Genomic DNA, 22,500 nt, shown 5'->3' with positions numbered 1-22,500 from the left:
GAAGAAGAAGAAGAAGAAGAAGAAGAAGAAGAAGAAGAAGAAGAAGAAGAAGAAGAAGAAGTGATGAGATCGGAACAGAAAAAACAGCTAAACTCACCAGAAGCTGCAGAGAAGAAAAAATGAATAGAACTGCAGGAAAAGTTCAAGTTTGAACCAGTTGAAGCTCTGATGGTCCACCTGTCTGTCCTCCTGCCTGTCTCTCTGTCTGTCCTCCTGTCTGTCTCTCTGTCTGTCCTCCTGTCTGTCTCTCTTCCTGTCTCTCTGTCTGTCCTCCTGTCTGTCCTCCTGTCTGTCCTCCTGTCTGTCTGTCTCACTTCTGATTCTCGTCAAACATCAACCTGCAGTTTAAGTTTTTTTTTTCTCTCCAGCGAACTGAACCCAAAGATCCTCTCTGCATATTAAGAGGTCTCACTCCTCAGAAATACTGAAACCGTTTCCTGGACTCAAACAACAGCTTATAAACAGCCGTGATGCGTCTTTAACTGATTACATAACGACCACTGAGGTTGGCTACACTGACAAACAATAATAAAACCTATACAGCATTTTAAAACTCCATCAAGGATTCCCTGTAAGGACCTTTGGTATTTCTTAAAAGACTGAAAGACCACTCAGGACATATTTCAATGAATCCTGGAATCTTCCAAGGGCTTGTATCCTTCAAGGAACCAGCAGAGTCCTCAGAAAAGTCCTGAAAACTCTTCTTTGGAAAGGCCATTTCAAGGACTCCTGTGAGCCTTTCAAAGACCACTGAGTCCTTGAAGAACATTGGAAATCCACACAAGCATCCTGGAAACGTTCAAGGACCTCTGGAATCTGAAATATCTAAACCTATTATACAGAGTTCTGGAATGGTTTGGAGATATATAAGATTCCACAGGTCACTGATCCTTGAGTCCTTCAGAGGACAAAAGGATGCTATTATACGTTTCAAGGACCCCTTCATGTATCAGTGGAGGCCTCTAGAGGAGCCTGGAAGTCCTTGAATGACCCCTGAAACCTCTCAATGGACTCCAGGACCTCAGTAGGACCGAAACAGGCTGTGAACAGGACTGTGAGGAGTTTTAGTCTCTATAAATAAGATCAGAGTGAGACTTCCTGTCTGTGTTTGCTCATCTGTGTGTGAACCTGCTCAGCTCAAACCACTTCCTGTTTCACATCTGAACCCAGAGTCACTCTGAAAACTGAACAGACACCTGACATCTGAACTCAAACATCTCAACTTTCTGCTCCTCACATTTTATAAACAGACTCGTTTCTTTAGTTTGAATGACTCTGAGGTGAATTATTGATTATTGATTGTTGTTATTTTGCATCATTGTGCGGCGCCTTCAAACATCAAGACTGATTTCAACCTGATTTAAAAAATGTTAAAGACGTAATGAGACAAAAACGACGACTATTTATAGATTTTATGTGGATTTTTCTTGTCACTAACAGGTGACTCCTGTCACATGACTTATCAATAAACTACTGACGGAGACTCGGGGGCGGAGCCATTTATACTTCCTGATTTTAGAAGAAAATCTACAGAAAAGTCAGAAAGTTGACATTCAGAAAATTTTATTGTTGACTTCAGAAACAATTTGACAAAACAAAGAGAACAAACATCTGTTACTGATAAAATTATTGATGACCAATAAACAGACATGAAACCTGCTGCTGAATCAGAGGGACAGAACCCAAATCTCTTTAAACCTGCTGATCAAACTGATCGATCAGTAAAATTCTGTCACTGCTGAGCTGAAACAAACACATTAAAAACAATTTTCAACATCTGAGAAAAGGTTTATCACATAGTTCCTCTGCTGAAGATACAAAGGTTTCATTAAAGTCACAGCTAAAAAAAGTTCAAACGTGCTCCTCGTTGTCCGGGGCAACCAGACATCACTGGTTGCTCGGGGCGACAGGGTTCCAGGGTTGTCTCCGTGGAGCTCCGTCTCTGTCTTTCTTCTCCAGGGGCTTCAGGTGACATGACAGGACCAAGTCTCTGACAGACAGACACACACAGGTAAGACAGGGCCTGGAACTCAGTCAAGGAGTCTTCTCAAATATCCTGGAATTCATCCAGTGTCTTTAAAGATGACCAGGACTCTTCTAAAGTGTTGTGGAAATCATTCAAGGACCCCTGCAACATCCTAAACAGTCCAAGGATTCTTATAGGGTATCCTGGAATTCATTTAAGTATCCCTGGAATGTTTTCAAGGATCCAAGAAACCTTTTGAAGCATTCTGTGAACCTTTCAAGGTCCCCTTGAATGTATTGAAAAAGTCAATTTAGTCTGTAAGGTGTTCTGGAACTCTATACTGTCTGTTCTGAAAGTGTCCTATCTATCTAATCGTCTAAAACATCCTGGAGACCCTTCAAGGAGTCCTGGAATGCCCTCTAGGTGATGACATATGAAAAGTGTGAGATAACCCCTGACCTGCTTCAAGCGTCCTGGAAGTGTTTCTAGGACCCTTGATAAGACCCCTGATCTGTTTCAAGCCTCCTGGAAAAATTTCCAGGACCCTTGATTAATCCTCTGGCCTGTTTGAAGCTTCCTGGAGGTGTTTCCAGGACCCTGGAGTTACCTGAACTGGCTGTAGGATGACACTCTCTGGCTGATGGCTCTCAGCTTCGCCTCGTTCTCTCTCTCGTATCGCTGCTCTGACTCGATTGCCCCTTGCAGCTCTCTCTCCAATGCGGAGAAGTCGATGACATCACGCTGTGACCTCGCCATCACCTGATGAAGGTACAGTTAAAACTTAATTGGCTCAGACTTTAATAATTCATCTTCTAATGTTTTAAAGGACCATTGGAATGTACTGAAGGACCACATGCAACTTCTACAGTGTCCTGGAAATCATTCAAGGGCCCGTGCAATGTCTTCAAAGACTCCAGGACTTTACTAAAATATCCTGGAATTCATAAATCATAAAATATCCTGGAATGTTATCAAATATGACAGATTCTTGGAGGTCCTTCAAGGATTCCCTTTAAGCACCTCTGAGCACTGAGGCTTCGTTTCAAGGAGCCTTTGAATCTTTCAAGGACCCCTGACATGGACATATAAAACAGGTCCTGGAAAGCAGTCAAGGATCCCTGGGAAAAATATATATGTTAATATTACTAAATAAGTAAATAAGACTATAATATTACTTGATAAATAATAATTAACAAAATGTTCATATTATTAAATCAGTAAGTAGTGCTCTAAAAGTATTGGATAAATACAAAATATTTTAAAAATCACCAAAGAAGTAAAATTATACTATAATATTACTAGGAAAATAAATTATATTATATTACCTGATAGATAAATAAATAAATAAATAAATAAATAAATAAATAAATAAATAAATAGACAGACAGGTAGATAATATTTTAGTATTGTATAATATTATCATACTGGCTTACTGAAAACAAAAAGCATAACTTAATTAGTGAAATTTAATGTAATTTTAGTACCCAGGACTGGGGTCAGTTGCAACATCTGACTTCTTCCATTCAAATACATATTATGAACAATATGTCACCTGTAATTATCATTGAATGGAATGGGTAATTAGCAGACAGGCTTACTGTCAACATATAAAGATCTGGTGAGTCATGTCCTGATCTCCTCTGAGGAACTGAGGCAAATGTTAAAAAGTTACAACCGTCCCCACTCCCCCCTACTTCTACTCCAGGTAAACACTGTAACTTTTACTGCACTACTTTTATTGAAGTACTTCTCCCTCCGCTGCCGATTTAAAACATGAACAAACGTGTTGTCATTGAACGCAGCTCAGCGGCTAACAGCTGGCCTTCATTAAGCTAACATGCTAACAGTAACAGACGTATTGATTAGCATTAGCAGTGAATGAACAGACCGCCTGCTGGTTTCTGTCAGAGCGTCGTGTCATTGAACACAGCTCTGCGGCTAACGTTAGCTCCCAGGCTAACCTCACAGAGCTAAAGCTGCTGTTGTTGAACGTTAGCTCCCAGGCTAACAGCAGCTAGCTAACAGGCAGGTGAAACATCTCACCTGCAGCAGCTTCTCTTCCTCGTGACCCCACTCTCTCCGTGTTCAGGAGTCTTTTCTCCTTTTGCTTCACAAACAACAAACCGTCTCCATGACGACGCGCTGCGGTCTGGACTGTGTCAAACCCTCGCGAGATTTGTGCACCTTGTTTCGTCATTGTTGTCGTTGTAAAAACTGCTGATGTTTTATGATACGAGCGTCGCACTGGAGGAGCTGCAGCGACAGAAACACCTGGTCAGAGTCACACACACGTCATACTTTGACTTACATCGATAACTCTCGCGAGAGTTTTCCTTCCTGACACGGCCACGGGCTGCCGGACTGCGCCTGCGCCGTGCGCTGATCCACAGCGCCTTTTCAGTATTCAGGTAGTGATTTATTCTGACAGTTCAGGAGGCTTAAAAGTAATTTATCATGAGTATTTCCGTTTATGTTACTTTACTTTATTACACTATATATACTTGACAGCTTTAGTAACTTTACAGTTTAAAATATACATTAAATGTTGTATGATTACAGATTAAACTACCCACCAAAATAAAGTTATTATTATTCTACATCATGAATACTTTGAATTAGTATATTAAACTTAATGCTTTCATGTAATAATAATAATAATAATAATAATAATAATAATAATAATAATAATAATATTAATAATAATAATAATAATGATGATGATGATAATAATAAAAATAATAAATCAGCTCAGTATGCATCATTCCTTTCACTTCTTTCTGTGCTACATCACAGCTTCAAAGACTGACAGGTGAGATAAAAGTGAGATTTGGTCACGTGACCTCAGGTGGAATCAGGATGTTTTTCCAGAGAGGGGAGAGTGGGCGGAGCCTGGAGGTGATCCAGGTACATGAAGACTAAATTAAAGTGCAGATCAGATTAGGAGACGAGGCGACGAACAGGACGGCTGAGAGTCGGTGAGTGAAGGAAACTGAAACATGTTTTAATCTGTAATCATAGAAAGTAAATGATTTCAGTTTGATTGGATGATTTCTGCAGTAACTCGAGGATTTAACTGTTGGAGATGAAGAGTTAAGTTAAGAGCTCTGTTATCTGATCCAGGATTAAAACTCACATTTGTACTTTACAGCACTGTAAAAACTGACCAGTTGATTCCACTGGTGAAAAAGGTGAGTAAACTTAACTCTTAGTTTTACTTTGAGCCTGAAACACAGAGTTTATATTTTATCCTGATCTACTGTGAATTGAATGATCCGTATGTTGTGTTTAGTTTCAGCAGAGAACCTTCAGTCCTTCAGTCTCTGTTGGATGAAATATTTCCTGGTGTGTCGACGTTCAGACAGAACCGACCTGTTCCTCATCTCCTCTGATTATCACAAACTGAAACATGAAAGAAAAAATGTTTTTCTCTCTCAGACATTCAATCGAAAAGTTGATACGTTCCCAAAGAAACAACTGACATACGATCTTAGAAACAACAGTTCCACAAAGGTTCTTCCTGAAGAACCCTTTTTTGAAGAAAGTTTGTTAAAGGTTTGTTTTAAGACTGAAGGATCCTTTAAGAACCCTTCTCATAGAACCACGTTTGAAAAAAACTGAAAATATGAAATGAAATCCATCTTAAATAAGTTGTTTCTGATTGAGATTTTTCTTTCTGATTAGCTAAAGTTTCAGAACACAGAGAAACTGATCAAAGAATAATGGGACTGTCGTTCCACGTTCTCTACACTGTAAGAACAACACAGTTAAGACAACTTCAAATTTCTGCCATAGATTTTTTAGTTCTGGGCTCAAATGAAACTTTTCAGTTTTAGACTAAACTTTAAAAAGTTTTGCTGACCTGTAATCTTTAGTTGAGATCATTTACTTTTCTTCTTTAGATAAACTTTAAGTTTTAGAAACTAAAAAAAAAAAAAAGTGAACTGGTCACAGTGCCTGAAAAATTAAATAGTTTTAAATGATAAATGATGTTAAATTTACTGTCACTTTACTCAGTTTTTTTTTAAGTACATTGTTTTGTGGTTCTAAAATTCAAAGCTTTAAGTTTATCTAAACAAGAAAAATATATTATTTTAACAAAACATAAGTAGTTCATAAAAGTTTTTCAGAACCTAAGAATTTGAATTCAAAACTCAAAAATCTATTGCAGCCTTGAAACTTGAAACGTTTTCATTTTTCCAGTGTGTCTTCCTTCCATTCTCTCACTTTTATTCTATGTTCTGTTCTTTCCACGTTCTTCATTTAAATCCGTGTAAAAACCTTTCAAACGGTGTGAGAATGAACTAGTTTCATTTGGCAATATTAATTAATTAATTAAGAAGTTGCAGGTTATCACAGCTTGAATGAAGTTAAAATTATCATTAAAACAAGTTGAGACACTGGAAAAATGAAAAAGTTGAGAAAATTCACATTTTCAAGGCAACTCTAGTTCAACAGATTTGACTTTTAAAAAAGTTTTACCAACTAATAATGTTTTGTTGAGATAATGTTTAATTTATTTTTTTAAGCATAAAACATAAGTCAGGATCAGGGTTCACTGACAACTATTTTCAAAATATGATTTATTTGTGTGGTTTCTAAAACTCCCAAGATTCAGTTTTATCTAAAGAGGAAACTAAAGATTATAGGTCGGTAAAACTGTTTATTTTAAAACTCTTTGATTCAACAAAATAACGATGCTGACATGTTTCGGGCCTAAAATTTGTCTCAGATAACGAGTGAAAAGAAATCTTACCGCGTCACTGACCTTAACTTTTGATTCCTGGCCTCAGTTTTGTATGAAAGGTTTTGTCTTTGCGTTCTGTCTGTCTCAGGACTGATGGAAATTTGTGGGGTTTTTGACATTCGCATGGATCAATTCAAGATGGCTGCCGTACGAATATTATTTGACCTCAGCGACCTCGACTAGCCTCCATCAGGGTCGTAAAAAAGAAGCTTCCAGCCTGTTTCTCCTGTCGATGACCCACCGTCCTCGTGTTTGTCCCTCTGAACTGTCTGTCTCAGTGTTGGACAGGACGCCGTGATGGACACAGTCAAAGAGGTTCTCCTGAAAGAGCTGAAGAAGCTGAAGGCTGAAGAGTTCGAAGACTTCAAGTACTACCTGCAGGAGTACGGCTCCAAAGTCCAGAAGGCCCTGAGTAAAGATGGAGGTAAGCTGGAGATCTCACCATGTGACCTGGAGAACGCCAACAGACGCCAAACGGTGGACCTGATCGTCCAGACGTACAGCCACCAGCCGCTGCAGGTCACCAAGGACGTGTTGGAGAAGGTCGGCAGACACGACGTGATGGAGAGTCTGTCACAGCACCAAACTACTGCAGGTACAAGTACAAATACTCAGAGTACAAATACTTTAATGTTGTTTCTTGATGTTCTTTTATCCTGTTATGTGTCTTTACGTTGTTTTTGTCTTGTTACATCTTTTTTTTGTTGTTCTTCTCTCGTCCCGTCTGTCCTGTGTGACGTCCTCTGATGGATCCACCAATCGTCTTTTCTATGTTAGAAAATGTGAGGAGGAGAAAATTCAGATATTTGTGTTCAGAAAAATAAATTAAGTAAAGTACAGATACCCGAAAACTCTACTGAAGTACTGTAACTAAGTATTTGTTCTCTGTGAAATGTCCTCTAACGTCCTGTCCTCTTGTCCCTCCTCAGGTCCCCTCCAGTTTAACGATGGTAAGACTTCAGTGACACTTTAAAAATGATCCCAGAATATCTGAAAACATGGTTTAAACCTTATTTCTCTGTTTTTCTTCCTTTTAGTGAACATGCGTTGATGGTGTTGCCATGGTAACCACATCACCACACACCGGTGTGGAGGACAAACATCTGCAGACGTCATAACTCACACCTCTTTTTGTTCTCGTTTGTTTTTTTACTGCTTCTATTTTTCTGCATGAAGTTTTCAGACGTCTAAAGATTTGAAAACTTTATTTACAACAGTAGTGAACAGAGGTAGAACCTGGTCCACAACCAGTGGACCAGGTTCTACCTCTGTTCACTAGTGTTGAACAGAGGTAGAACAAGTGCAGAAATAACATCTGTGCAGGGTTTGGATTGTGTTCTTTAGTCTGGATCACAGCTTCTTCTTTGTTTCTTTGTTCCCTGTGTAAGAACATCTTAGAACATCTTAGAACATCTGATCTTCTTAGTCAGTGACACTGAAAACATTTCACTGATATTTGATGGATTTGATGTTCAGTATCTGCTGTTACCATGGTCACACATTCATGAGAAACTGTTTCAAAATGACCATTTCTCCAGGTTTCTGCTCAGAGACACTTAAATGTGAACTTTTTAAAACTTATATTCAGTTAACAGGTAGAGTCTTACAGGAGTTTTCCTTTTTTTAAAATCACATGTAAAGATTTCAGCCCTTTTCTTCCCATCTATATCTCCTTCAACTTGTTCTCAGACGTCGTATTTGCAATATTTCCTTTCAGAGGTTGGAAGAAACAAAATACAAATACTACATTACTGCAGAGTTTTCAGGTATCTGTACTTTACTTGAGCACTTATTTTTCTGATGACTTGAGTTTTACTCCATACATATGAACACAAATATCTGTACTTTGTAGTAACAAAACAAGAAAATTATGTAAAAGATGCAACAGAATGAAAGTTAAAGAACAAAAACAATAGAAAAGACAGAGGATGAAACAGGAAGTCTGGACCTTTGACCTGAGTAAAGAATGTGTGAACTGATCCCACCTGTGTTTATTTCTAACTAATGGAGCTTCAGCTGTTATGATTTCAATATCGGTGTGAATTCATCAGGTAATAAACTGGATTTATACAAGTTTTGAACTTTGAGTTTTTTGACTGTAGATGCATAAAGAGACAGATGAGACGTGACCAGCTGCTCTCAGTTTGTATGAATAACTCAGAGAGGAGTTTTATTTTTATTAAAGGTCAGTAAAATACCCTCTTATGTACAGAGTTGAAGCTGTTAATCTTCCATCTTTGTTCTATATCTGTAATACATATAAAATCAATACTATAAAAACGTACAGCATTGTACAGATGATCGTTACAGCAGGACAACAACAACAACAACAACAACAACAACAACAACAACGTTCCTGTAAAATTCATTCCTTTAAAAAAACATTTAACATTTCTGTAAATCCTCTCGTTTTCTGTCCTTAATAATCGGTGGAGTCCCGCGGGGAAACGTCCCGCGGGGAAACGTCCCGCGGTGGAAACGTCCCGCGGTGGAAACGTCCCGCGGGGAAACGTCCCGCGGTGGAAACGTCCCGCGGTGGAAACGTCCCGCGGTGGAAACGTCCTGGGTCCTCTGAACTTTCTATTAAACCTCATCTACTTTAAACCGTCTCTGTTCTGAAGCTTAGCACAAAACATTTTGATCATTTCTCAAACCTCTGAGCTGAATTCTGATGTCATATCCTGTGACGACACTCAAAAACAAAACTAGTTATCCAGTGTTTAATACAACGAAGGTCTTGTTCTTTTCAAACTTGAATAGAACGTATACTTGGTAAATTACTTTTCTGTGCAAATTTTCCAGTGTCAGGATTGGAATGTCATACTGGGTGATACTGGGAACAGAACAGCTGTTACTGGGAGTCCAGTCAGTGAACACAGACATAAATAAGAAGGTCTTTATAGATCGACACTGTGAGACTCGTCGGAACAACCTGACCAGTTTGGGACGATTTCAAACCTTTCAAACCAGTTTCATAATGAGCCAAAAACCAGACAGGACCAGTAATACTGACTGTTTACCACTAGGGGCCACTCCTGAGTGGAACATAAACAGAACCCATGAATCCTGTGAGTACACCAACAACTTCCTGTAAATCTTTCACAATAAAACACTTGTTAATAGTGAATTTCTTCCACTATAAACACCACAGGACTTTTATTTTGAAACAGAAAAAGGTTAAGTTTGTCTAACACAGTTAAGGTTCCACTTGAAACCCATTCAGAGGGTTCTACTAAGAACCCAACAGAAAGGGTTATACCAACAACTATCCATGAAAGGTTTCACTCAAGACAGAGAACCCTTCTATGGTGTAATGGTTCTAGAACACAACCCAAGAACCATTTATATTAGGGTACAAAGAACCCTTCTTAAACCCTTGATGAAATAGTTCTTCAAGGATGTCAACAATCCTTGAAGAACTTTCTTCCAAAAAGAATTTGTTGTTGTTTTTTAAGATGATTTTTAGGCCTTTGCCTTTATTTTGATAGGGACAGCTGAGGATATGACAGGAAGGGGACAGAGAGAGGCGGAATGACGTGCAGCAAATGGGCCCCAGGCGGGAATCGAACCAGCGACCGCTGCAGAGAACCAACAGCCTCAGTACCTGGGGTTAACGCTCTACCAACTGAGCTACGGGAGCAGCCCCAAGAAGGGTTTTTAATGGAACCCTTAGTTTTACAAAGAACCCTTGATGAACCACGAGGGTTCATTCCAAGGGTTCTTTCCAAAAGAGTTTCTAGTGAAGGGCTAATGTTCTACCCAGAGCCTTTTGGTTCTGAAGAACCATTTTAGAAGAAAGAGACCTCCTTGAAGAATTCTTTTGTTGAGTTTTTTTTTTTTCCACCATAATATAAAACGATTGTCTGTAGAACCCCATGACTGTGTTCTAGAGTAAAACATTGGAATATTAAAAAATTTCTCTATAGAACCCTGTTGGTGGGCTCTAGAAAGAACTTTTGCAATGTAAAAAGGCTCTGGGTAGAACCCCCTTGGTGAGTTCTTGTTAGAGCGAGAGGGGTTCCACCCAGAGAGGGTTCTGGGTGGAACCATTACAACATAGAGTGGTTCTCTTTAGAATCTCTCATAGGGGGTTCTTGGTGAAACCTATGATAGATAGCCTTTTTATGCTGAGTTCTGGGCAGAACCCTCTGAAAAGGTTCAAAGTTGAACCTTTATAAAAGGACTGGTGGAACTGGAACCCGACCCAACTCAAAAGTTTTTACATTTTCAGAGTATTTGGAGATCTTTGTTTGTTCTTGAGCTCGTTCTGTTGAATTCTTCAGCATGTCTTTGTCTGAATGTGAACAATCTGTCACGTGTGAGTAAAAAATGATTTGTGTTCTCCAGCAGAGTTTGAGTTAATCAAAATCATGTTTCCACAGGCTGTTCTGGTTCAGGATGAGTGAGAACTAAATGTTCCTGTTGTTGAAGGATTTCGGTTCAGAGGAGGTTTGTCTTGGGGATGAGTTCTGTTCATTAGTTCCTGGGAGAACTCTGGACACCTGAATATCTGGAACTCTCACATAAGAACAGAAAAACAGAATCTCTGTTGATGGATGGTCACAGAGGTCTACACTTCTTAAGGTTCTAGACATATTTATGTGTTTTAGAGGTTCTAGTCAAGCAGGACACTGTTTGAAAATTGTTGGTATGTTGTATTGTTCCAGGTCATCACGTCTCTAAATGCAAAAATTTCTCATCTCAGAATCCGTCCAAGGTTTTAGGTGGTTCCACGTTTAGGTTATTTAAGGCTTGGTGTTCTACAAGGTTCCTACATGATCTGGAACCTCAAAGTCAGATGTTGGGTTTATGGTTTTATTTTGGTGAAAAGCAGGTGCAAGTTTTGTTTGGTCTGGTGCTTTGAAAGCAAAGTGAAGTTTCTGGTTTCAGAAACAGTCCAGGGTTATTAAAAAAAATAAAAAGCCCCTAAAAGACGACTGGAAGTCGCTGGAACTGTTCTGTCTGTGATAAGTTCGGTGCTCAGTAAGTTTCATTTGGTCTGTTATCCTGAAAAAGCAGTGAAGCTGCGCATTTAAGTTTCAGCATCAGTCCAGGGTTCAATACAGTTCCACCCAAGTTCTACCTGGATCATTTAGAGTTGGAGAAGGGTGTTGTTTAGAGCCTTTAATGACCAAACATGGTAAAAACAATAAGAGCACATGAGTTCGGGTCCAGAGATCTACAAGGTTCCGGGGGATTCTAGAACTTGCTGGAACAAGTTTAAAGTTTCACAATCAGTCCGAGGTTCTACATGGTTCCACTTGACTTCTAGAAGGTTAATTTTGGTGACACCTTCAGGTTCCATTTTTAATCCCCTGTGAAGGGATGATGTTTGGTTCTACAGATCTACAATGTTCCAAGAGGATCTGGAATTAGTGTTGGAAGAGTTCTTGCTCAAAGTGAGATATTTTGTGTTTTTTAAAGTGCCGAGAAAATTTGTTCATTTGGTTTGTTGCCTTGAAAAAAGTTGCAAATAGGTGTTCTGGGTGGTTCCACTCAAGTTCTACTTGGGTTATTTAAGGCACAGTGGTTGAAAAGAGGCATCTTGTATTCATTAGATTTCAAGTTCACACCCTGGTGAACTTGGAGGTGATGTTTGTTTAAGGAGGTTCTTAAGAAGGTTTTTGGCAAGTCTCCTGGCTGCTTCCAGGAGATCCTTGAGGAGGTTCCCCCTACCTCTGGGAGAAGATGTTGTGGAACTCATTGAGCATGAGTTCCACTATCTGGCTCTGGAACACCATGTGGATCGTCATATTGGCTGACTCAGTCTGGGGGCGGAGCAACGTGGGGCCGAACACGATGGCGACACTCTGAACTGACATCCTGTTGGAGTCTTTGTGCTCGACGACCCTGCAGAGAGAAAATCTGAATTATCAGCTGTTTTCTTTCACATGACATCACAACAAACTACAGCATTAACCAACACAGTTCTACGAGAATAAAGTGTTTTCAGTACACATGTTTATTACCATCCATTACACTGTTATAACCATGTTGTTTTTTGTTCATCAGTATAAAAGCAGCTGTCACCTGCACAGGTGTTTGAACAGCAGCTCCATGGTGTTGTGGTTGGGCAGAGGCAGAGAACGGACCAAGTCCGTCATGTAGGAGACTCTCAGGGTGTAGTCAGGAACCTCTGCATGGAACAAACACACACAGAACTGATTTAGTCAGGAACCTCTGCATGGAACAAACACACACAGAACTGATTTAGTCAGGAACCTCTGCATGGAACAAACACACACAGAACTGTTTTAGTCAGGAACCTCTGCATGGAACAAACACACACAGAACTGATTTAGTCAGGAACCTCTGCATGGATCAGAGAACTGAGTTAAACACTGACAGGTTCTTTCACCAAACAACACTTCTGCAGACAAACAGCTGTTTTAAGTTCATAACAACTACACACTCTTAGAAATAAGGGTTCCAAAAAGGTTCTTTCTTAAGAGGCTGAGATTCTACCCAGCATCATTTGCTTCTGAAGATGAGTTCACCAAAAGTTGTAAGACTGATTGTTCTATTAAGAACCCCTTTCATTTAAAAAAAAAAAAAAAACCTTCTGAAATGAAGAGTTCTTTAAGGATTGTTGAAATCTTTAAAGAACTTTTTCTTCAACGGTTCTTTGTACCATAATAGAAAAAGGTTCTCTGTAGAACACCCTGGGTGGATTCTTGTTAGCACCAACAAGGTGGAAAGGTTCTTGATAGAACCCCCAGAGCTGAGCCCTTTTCCATCAATTGAGCTCTGTCTCTTGAACCAGTTCTGTTAAAGATGCTTGGAACCTTGGTGCTGTTAAGTCAGCCAGGCCATGTTTCCACCAGTTCTGAGAGGAACCACTGTAACCAATGATGTCATCAACAGAGGGTGCTGCAGAATACAGAACAACCTGTAGAACATGACACCCCCACTTTGGTTCCCAAGGAAAACTGATATTTTTTGGTTTCATCTGGGAACCAACTTTTTATTATTACTAATCAGGTGCTTGAACCAGAACATGGCTGGTTCCATGTTGGTGGGAAAGACATAACAGGGGGGTCTGGGTGGAACCATCACAGCATAGAAAGGTATTCTGTAGAACCTCTCATAGGGGGTTTTGAGGAAAAGAATATTTTTCATAAACAGTTGTATGTAGCAGTTTATGTTGAGTTCTAGGTAGAACCCTCTGAAAGGATTCTAAGTGGAAACCTTATAAAAGGTTCTACAAGGAGCCAAAAGGGTTCCGCAATACAGACAAGCTTTTAGTTAGTTTCTAAGAATGCAGGCCAATGATCTGTGGATAGTCCTGGTTCACAGGGTGGTTCCTTGTGATTCTCAGATGGTGGTTCCTTGTGTTCTTGTTCCAAGAAGTCTTTTCAGACTTGAATGAAAATAGAGAACTGATGAAGGGTATTTCAGCTGTGAGTCTTTTCATGTGATTGTCACCAAAATATGTTGTTCCATGTTTATGCTGTGGAACGTGTTTGATTGGAACACGGTTTTAATGGCTGTGGTTTCCGTGTGTGTGTCTCGTGTTGTGTGTTGGACATGAGGTGTGTGTTCCGTGTGTGTGTCTCGTGTTGTGTGTTGGACATGAGGTGTGTGTTCCGTGTGTGACGCAGGGTTTTTGTACTGACGGATGGCAGCAATGAACTTTTCGAAGCAGCTGAAGGGGAACAGCGGCTCAGGAAGCTCCCGCAGGAACAGTTTGAGGGCTCCGGTGACGACGTGGATCTCCTCCCACTGACCGTCCTCCAGGTCCAACTGCTCCTCTGCAGGGACGACGGAGACACAACAAAGAAGAAGACATCGTCTGCATATGATGACATTTTAGAGAAAGTTGCACTTTACAGGTTTGTCATTTTCTAATAATTAGGTATTATATATTTATATATTTATATATTTATATATTTATATATTTATATATTTATATATTAGGTTGTGTAACTTTGTGAAGGTTGTTGGTCAGAAGTCAAGAGAAAAGACAATGACACCGACAGCTGAGACAAAGGTTTTCATGTCTCACAGACTCTAATCTGACTCTGCTTCTCACAAGAAATGTGTGTTTTTAGCTATTTTGGGTTTTGTTTTTTCTATTTTGCCTCTGAAGAACATGACATCATCATGATCATGACAGACTCTCATTCGATGAATGAATTATGACGAAGAGGCAGCAGGTAAAAAAACAGCATGTAGATCCAGAATATTTCACATCTAACTCAGTGAATTAAAGGTTTATTTGAAGTAAACCAGAGCTGCTGATCGATGGAAGAGTGAAAACATGAACCAAGACAGGTGAGTTTTATTTAGACTTTTCTCTAATGAAGTGAACTCATCACTCACACACACACACACACACACACACACACACACACACACACACACATCTCCCAGCTGAAATATAGTGCCAATATATAATTCACTGTTCGCTGCTTGCTTGGCCTCCTGGGCCACCATGTTCACAGGTTTAGTAGCCCAGCCTCTCCTCTTCCATAAACAAGATGGTGACCGCTGAGGGTTCCACGCTCAACTTTTTGGTCTTTTTGAGAACAACATCCTGGTTCTCACAGTACAATTCACTAAAAATGACAGTGTGAACTCATTTATACACTGAAAACAGGAGGTGAGGGACACAACACACACACACACACACACACACACACACACACACACACACACAGAGACACACACACACACACAGACACAGACACACACACAGAGACACACACACACAGACACACACACACACACACACACACACACACACACAGAGACACACACACACACACACACACAGACACACACACACACACACACACACACACACACACACACAGAGACACACAGACACACACACACACACACACACACACACACACACACACAGACACACACACACACACACACAGAGAGACACACACACACACACACACACACACACACACATACACACACACACACACACACACACGCACACACACACACACACAGACACACACATACACACGCACACACACACACACACACACAGAGACAGTTTGTTACCATGATCAGCTTTGTGTCGTAGTTTCTGGATCACAGCCAGGTTCCCACTCACTCTGTAGATCCCGTCCACATCCAGACCTGAACACACACACACACACACACACACACACACACACACACACACACACACACACACACACACACACACAGTCATCAGTCTGCAGTGTGTTTGTTAGGAGTAAATGTGTGTGTTGTCGTGTGTGTACCTCTCCTCTCCACCGTTCTGATACACTTCTCCACAAACTTGGGGACAGTGGTGTTTTCTCTGTGACACAGTGTGTCCAGGTGACAACCGAAGACGTTATCTGCAAGATTTCACTCAGAACATCACACACTTCATATAAAGAACCACGTCATCATGAGCGCGACACAGGTGAGAATTATTGATTACTGTTATTTTGCATCATTGTGCGCCGCCTTCCAACATCAAGACTGATTTCAACTTGAATGGACGAAACAATAAGACACAGAAAAGACAAACAGACAGGACAGACGGGACAAGACAGGAACAACAAGAAAGATGTAGAAGACACATCTGGACAAAAACAGCATAAAAGACATACATACAAGATGAAAAAGACGTAAAAGATGGAACAAGACTGATGTATGATGATGTAACAAGACGTAGAACGACGAAAACAACATAATGACTAAAAAGAAAAAAGATATAACATGTCAACAACATAAAAAACGTAACAAACCAAAAAGACTTAAAATGTTTAAGTCTTAAAGCGTAAAAATATTAAAAACGTAAGAAGAAGAAAATACAAAAAAGCAGAAAAGATGATGTAACAAGATGAAAAAGATATAAAAAACATAAAAAGATGTAAAAGATGTCATAAGACATAAGATGAAAATGATGTAAACAATATAAGAAGACAAATTGCTGTAAAAGACACAACAGACAGCGAGGAGGAACGATAACGTTTTACTGAACTGTTTTACTTTGAATCAGTACTTTTACTGTTGAGACACGAGTATTTGTACCATGAACAGATTAACTTACTGTCCTGATCACGTCTGAGCAGCTGACTTTAATCAGGCTCTCAGTCCTGTTTGGACTCGGATGAGGACTTATTGTCTCTATTTTGACGACGGTGAGGTTACCATGGAAACAGACATGTGGGTTTACCTCGGATGTAGCCTTTCTCTTTAACGCTCTGCAGCGTCGGCCTGCGCTGGAGGAAACGTCTCAGTTTGGTCCGAACTCGTCTCTGCTCAGAGTCGGCCGTCCCTGACGAGCTCCTGGTCGCTAAGACAGAGAAGGAGAAGAAGAAGAATGTCGGAGGTCTGAGCATGACAGGAAGTACCATGACAGTCTCATTCTAGTGTCACATCATCCCTTCATGTCAATCACATGTACAGCAAATAATATGCACAAAATATGTACGTAGCTACACTAGAACCTACGTGACGGACGTATCAAGATGAATAAGACATCAGTATCTGAGACAGACAGAGACTCTGTGGTGGAGCTTCAGTTGTCTTCAAACAGAAACAGTCAGTAGAAATGTCCTTCAGAGGACGACTGTTTACTTTTATACTCTGAGGACATTTCAGAGCCTGAACTTTTTCACTTTTACTGCAGTAAACAAGTTGAATAAGTACTTCTACTTTTACTTGAGCATCTGTACTTCTACTGCAATAAAGACTGAGAGGACGTCTGTCTCCTCTGATCAAATAAAGTAAACTTTATTTATAAAGCATGTCCTCAAATCTGACCTCAGAGTTTTGATTATTATAACTTTCTACTACACATCATGCTGCGTTCACTGACATACATGTAAATAGGAACTCTGATAACCGTGTGTTTGCATGCAGTAATGTTTCTGTATATGAGACAATCTCAACTCAAGGTCCACTCTCTCACTCATCCTGGAGCTTTTGACAGTCGTCCATGATCTTCATACAGACACTGAGTTTACTCTGAGCATTCAGTCTCCTGATGATGAAGACCATGAGATTTGGTCAGAAAGCAGGTAGACTTTGAGTTGAGATGGTTTCAGATGGTGGACTCACATGTCCTCTTCCTGTCTTTGTCCTCTTTGTCCTCTTCACCTTCGTCGTCGTCCTCTGACAGATGATCCTGTTCCTGAGAGACCAACATGTGTTCTGTTATCATGTTCTCATCAGACCATCGTATCACAGTGTGTGTGTGTGTGTGTGTGTGTGTGTGTGTGTGTGTGTGTGTGTGTGTGTGTGTGTGTGCGTGTGTATGTTACCAGCTGATTGATGGTGTCCTGGATCACTTTGAACCAATCAGTGATGATGCTCTCGGTGTCATACTGCATCAGATACTCACAGCCCTGACGAGTTTTCAGCTGCACCAAAACACAACAGTCACACAGTCAACAACAGTGCAGGGACAGACTGTAACCATGGTAACAGAGACACTGAACCTCTAGAACAGACTGTAACCATGGTAACAGAGATGCCATACCTCTAGAACGTTCTTCTTGGAGGACTTGTCCTTGGAGGCCCAGGCCACTGAGGCTCCTCTCAGCTCGACGGTGTATTCTGGAACAATCTGTGACGTTTTACTCTGAAGAACAGGAAGTCATCATCATCATCATCATCATCATCATCATCATCATCATCATCATCACCATTATTGGTCTCAAAAATAAACACTTGAACATTCAGTCTGTTGAAAAGAGCGAGCTGAAGACAGGGTTCTTCCTCCTACAGTAGCTAGTAGCTAACAGGCTAATGTTAGTGTGCAGGAACATGTTTGTGTTGCTTGGCAACAGTGCAGCTGCAGAAGCATTTGTTTTGGTGGATCGAGATAAATGATAAAACAAACAAATAAATCCTAATCTGTTGTTAATGATTATTGATATCTGTCAGTTTTTCTGTCGTATAAAAACAACATCACACTGAAGACGTGATGTTGGACCAAATGATTATCTGTGATCATCTGCAGCCTCGTGCCTACGACTGAATCACAGCCATACTGATGTTCATTGATCTGATATTGATTTAATATATTTGGAATAAAAGCTGTTAGCAGCCCAGTCAGTGTTCCAGTGTGTTACTGGTTCTCACAGCGTTCCCAGTAGGAGCAGATTTGGGGTCTCTGTGGAAGGTGAGGATCCCACCGTGGAGGACGGTCCAGGACTGACTCCAGTTCTTCCTGTCAACAACAAACAAACAAACAAACACAAATGAACACAAACAAACTGAAAGACAAACTGAATAAAGTGACAGAAAAAGAACAATGAAAACTGCAGAAATAAAAATAAAATGATTCTTCTTCATCAAAACTCCAGGAGAAACATCTACACTCTGACCTGATCTTTTTGCCGTTATCGGCTACTTTGGTCTTGTTGATGATTCCTGCTTTCTCCAGCAGATGGCACTGTAGAGACAGACAGACAGACAGACAGGCAGACAGACAGGCAGACAGACAGACAGGCAGACAGACAGACAGACAGACAGACAGGCAGACAGGCAGACAGACAGACAGACAGACAGACAGGTGAGTCCCTACTCAAGTTTCTTTGAACCTGCAGGGCCACTTTGAAATGTGACTCCTGTTTAAACATGGGAGTGGTGTGTGTGTGTGTGTGTGTGTGTGTGTGTGTGTGTGTGTGTGTGTGTGTGTGTGTGTGTGTGTGTGTGTGTCTGTGTGTGTGTGTTTTTTTACAGCTTCAGCCTTGTTTTATTCAGTCTTGCAAACGTCTGACTTTGTTCTAAAAAACACACACTTTTCCTAAACCGTCCTGAATGAAGCAGAAGTTTCTCATGAAGAAACTCTGGATCTTCCTCAGTGACGTTCTCATAATGTTCCTCACAGGTTTCTATCCACTAACCCTCCCACAGCATTCTAAGAATGTTTCACAAACGTACAGAACGTTCCACGACTGTAACCTTTACATTAACTTTATAGAACGCTGTAACATTCTGGGAACGTAACCACGACAAAACTCCCACAAAAGGAAATGTTAAACTAACATTCAACTAACCTTCCCAGAACATTCTGCACACACATCACTAATGTTGTTTTCAAGCAGGAAAACATCTCGGGAACGTTACAGGGAAACGTCAAAGTTTCCTGGAACGTTCAACCATCCTTCTCAGAACATTTTGGAAACAAAACAAAAACATTGGTTTTACATCAGGAACAACTTTTTTTTAACATCCAGAGAACAAAAAGCAGGAAAGTTCAAATCAGCTTTACCACAGAACAAAGGTTCCCAGAACATTTAGGGAACCGCATTTTGCAAGCTGGGAGGAACCCAAACATATCCAAACACAGTGTCAGATTAATTAATGTAATACATTATTGATCTGTATGTTTTCTTTAGTGTCTAATCAGCTGACGATAAGAATTGTTTGTTCATTACTTCAGAATGAACCTTTATTTCTACAGACAGAGCAGCTCCTCTTCATGGAGGCTGCCATCTTGAACCACCATGTTTCTACAGGAGCCCAGCACAGACAAACCAAACACTGACTCTAGATTCAGACTTTGTTTCACTGTTGGTTCTCCTACATGATGGTGAGGCGAGTGGGAATCAGTTAGTTGCAGTTTGCAAACTCACCACTAGATTCCATGAAGTCCTACAAACTGAACCTTAAAGCACCTGCTAGAACCTCCTCAATGACCTTAGAATCTCCTCAGGAACCTCTAGAACATCATCAGGGTCTCTTAAACTTCCTAAAATATCACATCTAAGATTCCCAAGGACCTGTAGATGTTCCACATAGACCTTTAGAACCTCCACAATGACTCTTAAGGACAATTAAAATCTTGTCAAAGACCACTAGCAGATCCCAAAGGACCACTAAAGTCTTTTCCCAGGAACTTAGAATGAGAAAAGACCCTCAGCACTTCATCAAGGACTTGCAGAACATCAATAAAGACACCTAAAACTCCTCAAGGTGCCAAAGAACTTTCTAAACCTCCCTGTGATACTCATCAAGGACAGATCTTTGTCACCGACGTGGATCAGGCCCCGTTCCAGCTTGTGCACAGAATTTCAAACCATTCGGAGCTTTACCATCAAATATAAATTAGTTCAGAACCCAAAAAGTTGGTTCCCAGTAGGGCCAAAATAATTGGCTGGTTGTCCTTGGGAACCAAGAAGGGTGTATCATATCCTACAGGTTGCTGTGCAGCGCCCTCTGTTGATGATGATCCTCAGTTACAGTAGTTCAGTGACAAACTGGTGGAAACACGGGTTGGTTTGCTACATAGCACCAACGTTCCAATAATCCTGAATGGAACCAGTTCGAGAACCAGAGCTAATCTGTTGGAAAAGGGCCAAAGGACGGCTGGCAGTCAGACCTAACGTGAGTCAGTATCATTTGTTGTTACCTGAACTGCAGTTTAAGGTGTTATTTCTGATCCACTTTGTGTCTTTGAAACCTAAACGTTTCCCATTTGATGAGATTCTAGAACTGATTTTATAGATGAGTTTCGTTTGTTGCCTTGTGTGAAACTGAAGTGAAGAATGTTCTACAGATAAAGATATGATCCCTGCAGAGCCGTTAGATCCTACAGAACCTGATCAGACCTTTATGATTAGGAGGGTTAGTAGAGAAACGATGGGAAACTTTCTGGGTAATATTCACAGTGAGGTCCTGCCAGCGCCCCCTACAGGCTACACTGATCATTACATCCACATCCGGACATTTCAAGATAATAACAACAGTATAAATACTGTGTTGGACACTGACCTTCAGGAATAATCTTTAATAATGTTTGGAAACATCGTGATGTGACAGATGGAGCACAGCAGGGGGCGCCGTCTGTCTGAACCGCCCAGAAAGTTCCCTTCAGATAACGAGTTTGTGTTTTAGAAATGAAATGAAATATTAGTTGGAGCCTCTGTGTGTTAGAATTAGAGTTAGTAAAATCTGGTTCCCATGGCAACTACAGGTGATCTGACACAATCACTAATTTGTGACAGAGACAACCCAACAACCCGACACCCGGCGACTTCAGCAGCCAATCAGGGCACAGGACCTACGTGCAGCTGTTGGGAGCCTGTGCTCCGATCAGACAGATTCCTCTTCAGCCTGATCCTATCAGAGAGCTCGATGAGGGGGAACAGGATGACATCAACAATGAATGAGTGGAGTGAAACGGATCTGAGTGAGACAGTGAGACAGGTGAGTGTGTGTCTACCTGTGGACTGTCGGGGGAGTGTCTTCTGTTTGACGCCTCAGTGAAGTCGGAGACGTTCCTCCTGTGGCTGGGAGCAAACGTCTGTAACACACAAAGACGGATGTTGAAAAGCAGAAGATGATAGTTGTTTCATCTTGTTTGTTGTCCTCTTGTTCACACAAGTCATCGTCCTGTTTGACCACGTGATTACATCACAGAAATGATCACGCTGTTCACACAAGTCATCAAATCTTAACATGTTTTGCAGAACTGATCTCGTTCACACAGTCGATATATTTGTTTGACTCACGTCTTCGGCCACGCTGTGTCTCCAGTTCCTGACCTGCAGTGTTGTTCCCTCCTCAGAAACTCCATTTCCCATCATCCTCTGGGGGAGCTGGAACAACCAATGACTCAGTTGATGAATTAACAAAAACTCAGGCGTGTAAACTGTCTGACTCACTAAGAAACTGATCTATTGATTGATCACCTCCTGCAGCCTCCACTGGGCGCCGTTTCCATCTTTCAGATCCAGATGAGCTCTGGGAATCATGTGCTGCTGAGGATTCTGGGAAAAAGAACCAGGGACAAATGAGAGATTCACATCGAAAGTCTAGATCTAGATCTTCAGCCTGTGTGTGTGTGTGTGTGTGT

The 22,500-nt window shown here is 40.7% G+C and overlaps 4 protein-coding genes across 8 annotated transcripts in view; 1 reads left to right on the top strand and 3 right to left on the bottom strand.

Moving 5' to 3' along the window:
* The window catches only part of abi3a (ABI family, member 3a), a 13,607-nt gene extending 13,364 nt beyond the window's left edge, over positions 1 to 243 (bottom strand). The window contains exon 1 of one of the 2 annotated variants that reach the window (XM_084744751.1): positions 98 to 243. The gene's annotated coding sequence lies outside the window, so the exon portion shown is untranslated. The remainder of the gene's footprint in view (positions 1 to 97) is intronic. The other variant, XM_084744752.1, reaches the window with a different exon arrangement.
* A 1,313-nt stretch (positions 244 to 1,556) lies between these two features.
* On the bottom strand, positions 1,557 to 4,394 carry dnaaf19 (dynein axonemal assembly factor 19). Its single transcript, XM_084744394.1, has 3 exons — positions 4,010 to 4,394; positions 2,574 to 2,725; positions 1,557 to 1,990 (listed from the first exon to the last, which is right to left on the bottom strand). The coding sequence occupies exons 2-3, from the start codon at positions 2,720 to 2,722 to the stop codon at positions 1,888 to 1,890; spliced, it is 252 nt and encodes an 83-aa protein (XP_084600520.1). The 5' UTR covers positions 2,723 to 2,725; positions 4,010 to 4,394; the 3' UTR covers positions 1,557 to 1,887.
* A 430-nt stretch (positions 4,395 to 4,824) lies between these two features.
* Positions 4,825 to 7,898, top strand: LOC146308906 (uncharacterized). Its single transcript, XM_084743453.1, has 5 exons — positions 4,825 to 4,941; positions 5,115 to 5,154; positions 6,989 to 7,305; positions 7,640 to 7,660; positions 7,748 to 7,898. The coding sequence occupies exons 3-5, from the start codon at positions 7,008 to 7,010 to the stop codon at positions 7,759 to 7,761; spliced, it is 333 nt and encodes a 110-aa protein (XP_084599579.1). The 5' UTR covers positions 4,825 to 4,941; positions 5,115 to 5,154; positions 6,989 to 7,007; the 3' UTR covers positions 7,762 to 7,898.
* Positions 7,899 to 8,867: 969 nt separating this feature from the next.
* arhgap27l (Rho GTPase activating protein 27, like) overlaps positions 8,868 to 22,500 on the bottom strand; it is a 35,398-nt gene continuing 21,765 nt past the window's right edge. For 2 of the 4 annotated variants that reach the window (XM_084743449.1, XM_084743450.1), the window contains 15 exons: positions 22,337 to 22,414; positions 22,157 to 22,243; positions 21,868 to 21,948; positions 21,710 to 21,775; positions 19,025 to 19,092; positions 18,780 to 18,867; positions 18,175 to 18,276; positions 17,957 to 18,055; positions 17,754 to 17,826; positions 16,867 to 16,986; positions 15,941 to 16,039; positions 15,735 to 15,812; positions 14,327 to 14,461; positions 12,741 to 12,846; positions 8,868 to 12,560 (listed from right to left, as the gene is read on the bottom strand). In XM_084743449.1, coding sequence (XP_084599575.1) covers positions 12,383 to 12,560; positions 12,741 to 12,846; positions 14,327 to 14,461; positions 15,735 to 15,812; positions 15,941 to 16,039; positions 16,867 to 16,986; positions 17,754 to 17,826; positions 17,957 to 18,055; positions 18,175 to 18,276; positions 18,780 to 18,867; positions 19,025 to 19,092; positions 21,710 to 21,775; positions 21,868 to 21,948; positions 22,157 to 22,243; positions 22,337 to 22,414 — 1,458 coding nt within the window. In that variant the 3' untranslated portion in view covers positions 8,868 to 12,382. The remainder of the gene's footprint in view (positions 12,561 to 12,740; positions 12,847 to 14,326; positions 14,462 to 15,734; positions 15,813 to 15,940; positions 16,040 to 16,866; positions 16,987 to 17,753; positions 17,827 to 17,956; positions 18,056 to 18,174; positions 18,277 to 18,779; positions 18,868 to 19,024; positions 19,093 to 21,709; positions 21,776 to 21,867; positions 21,949 to 22,156; positions 22,244 to 22,336; positions 22,415 to 22,500) is intronic. The other 2 variants (XM_084743452.1, XM_084743451.1) reach the window with 2 other exon arrangements.

This window comes from Lutjanus erythropterus, chromosome 19 (genome assembly GCF_056507025.1).
Source record: "Lutjanus erythropterus isolate fLutEry1 chromosome 19, fLutEry1.hap2, whole genome shotgun sequence".
Taxonomy (NCBI): domain Eukaryota; kingdom Metazoa; phylum Chordata; class Actinopteri; order Lutjaniformes; family Lutjanidae; genus Lutjanus; species Lutjanus erythropterus.
This window is presented reverse-complemented; position numbering and strand designations above follow the sequence as displayed.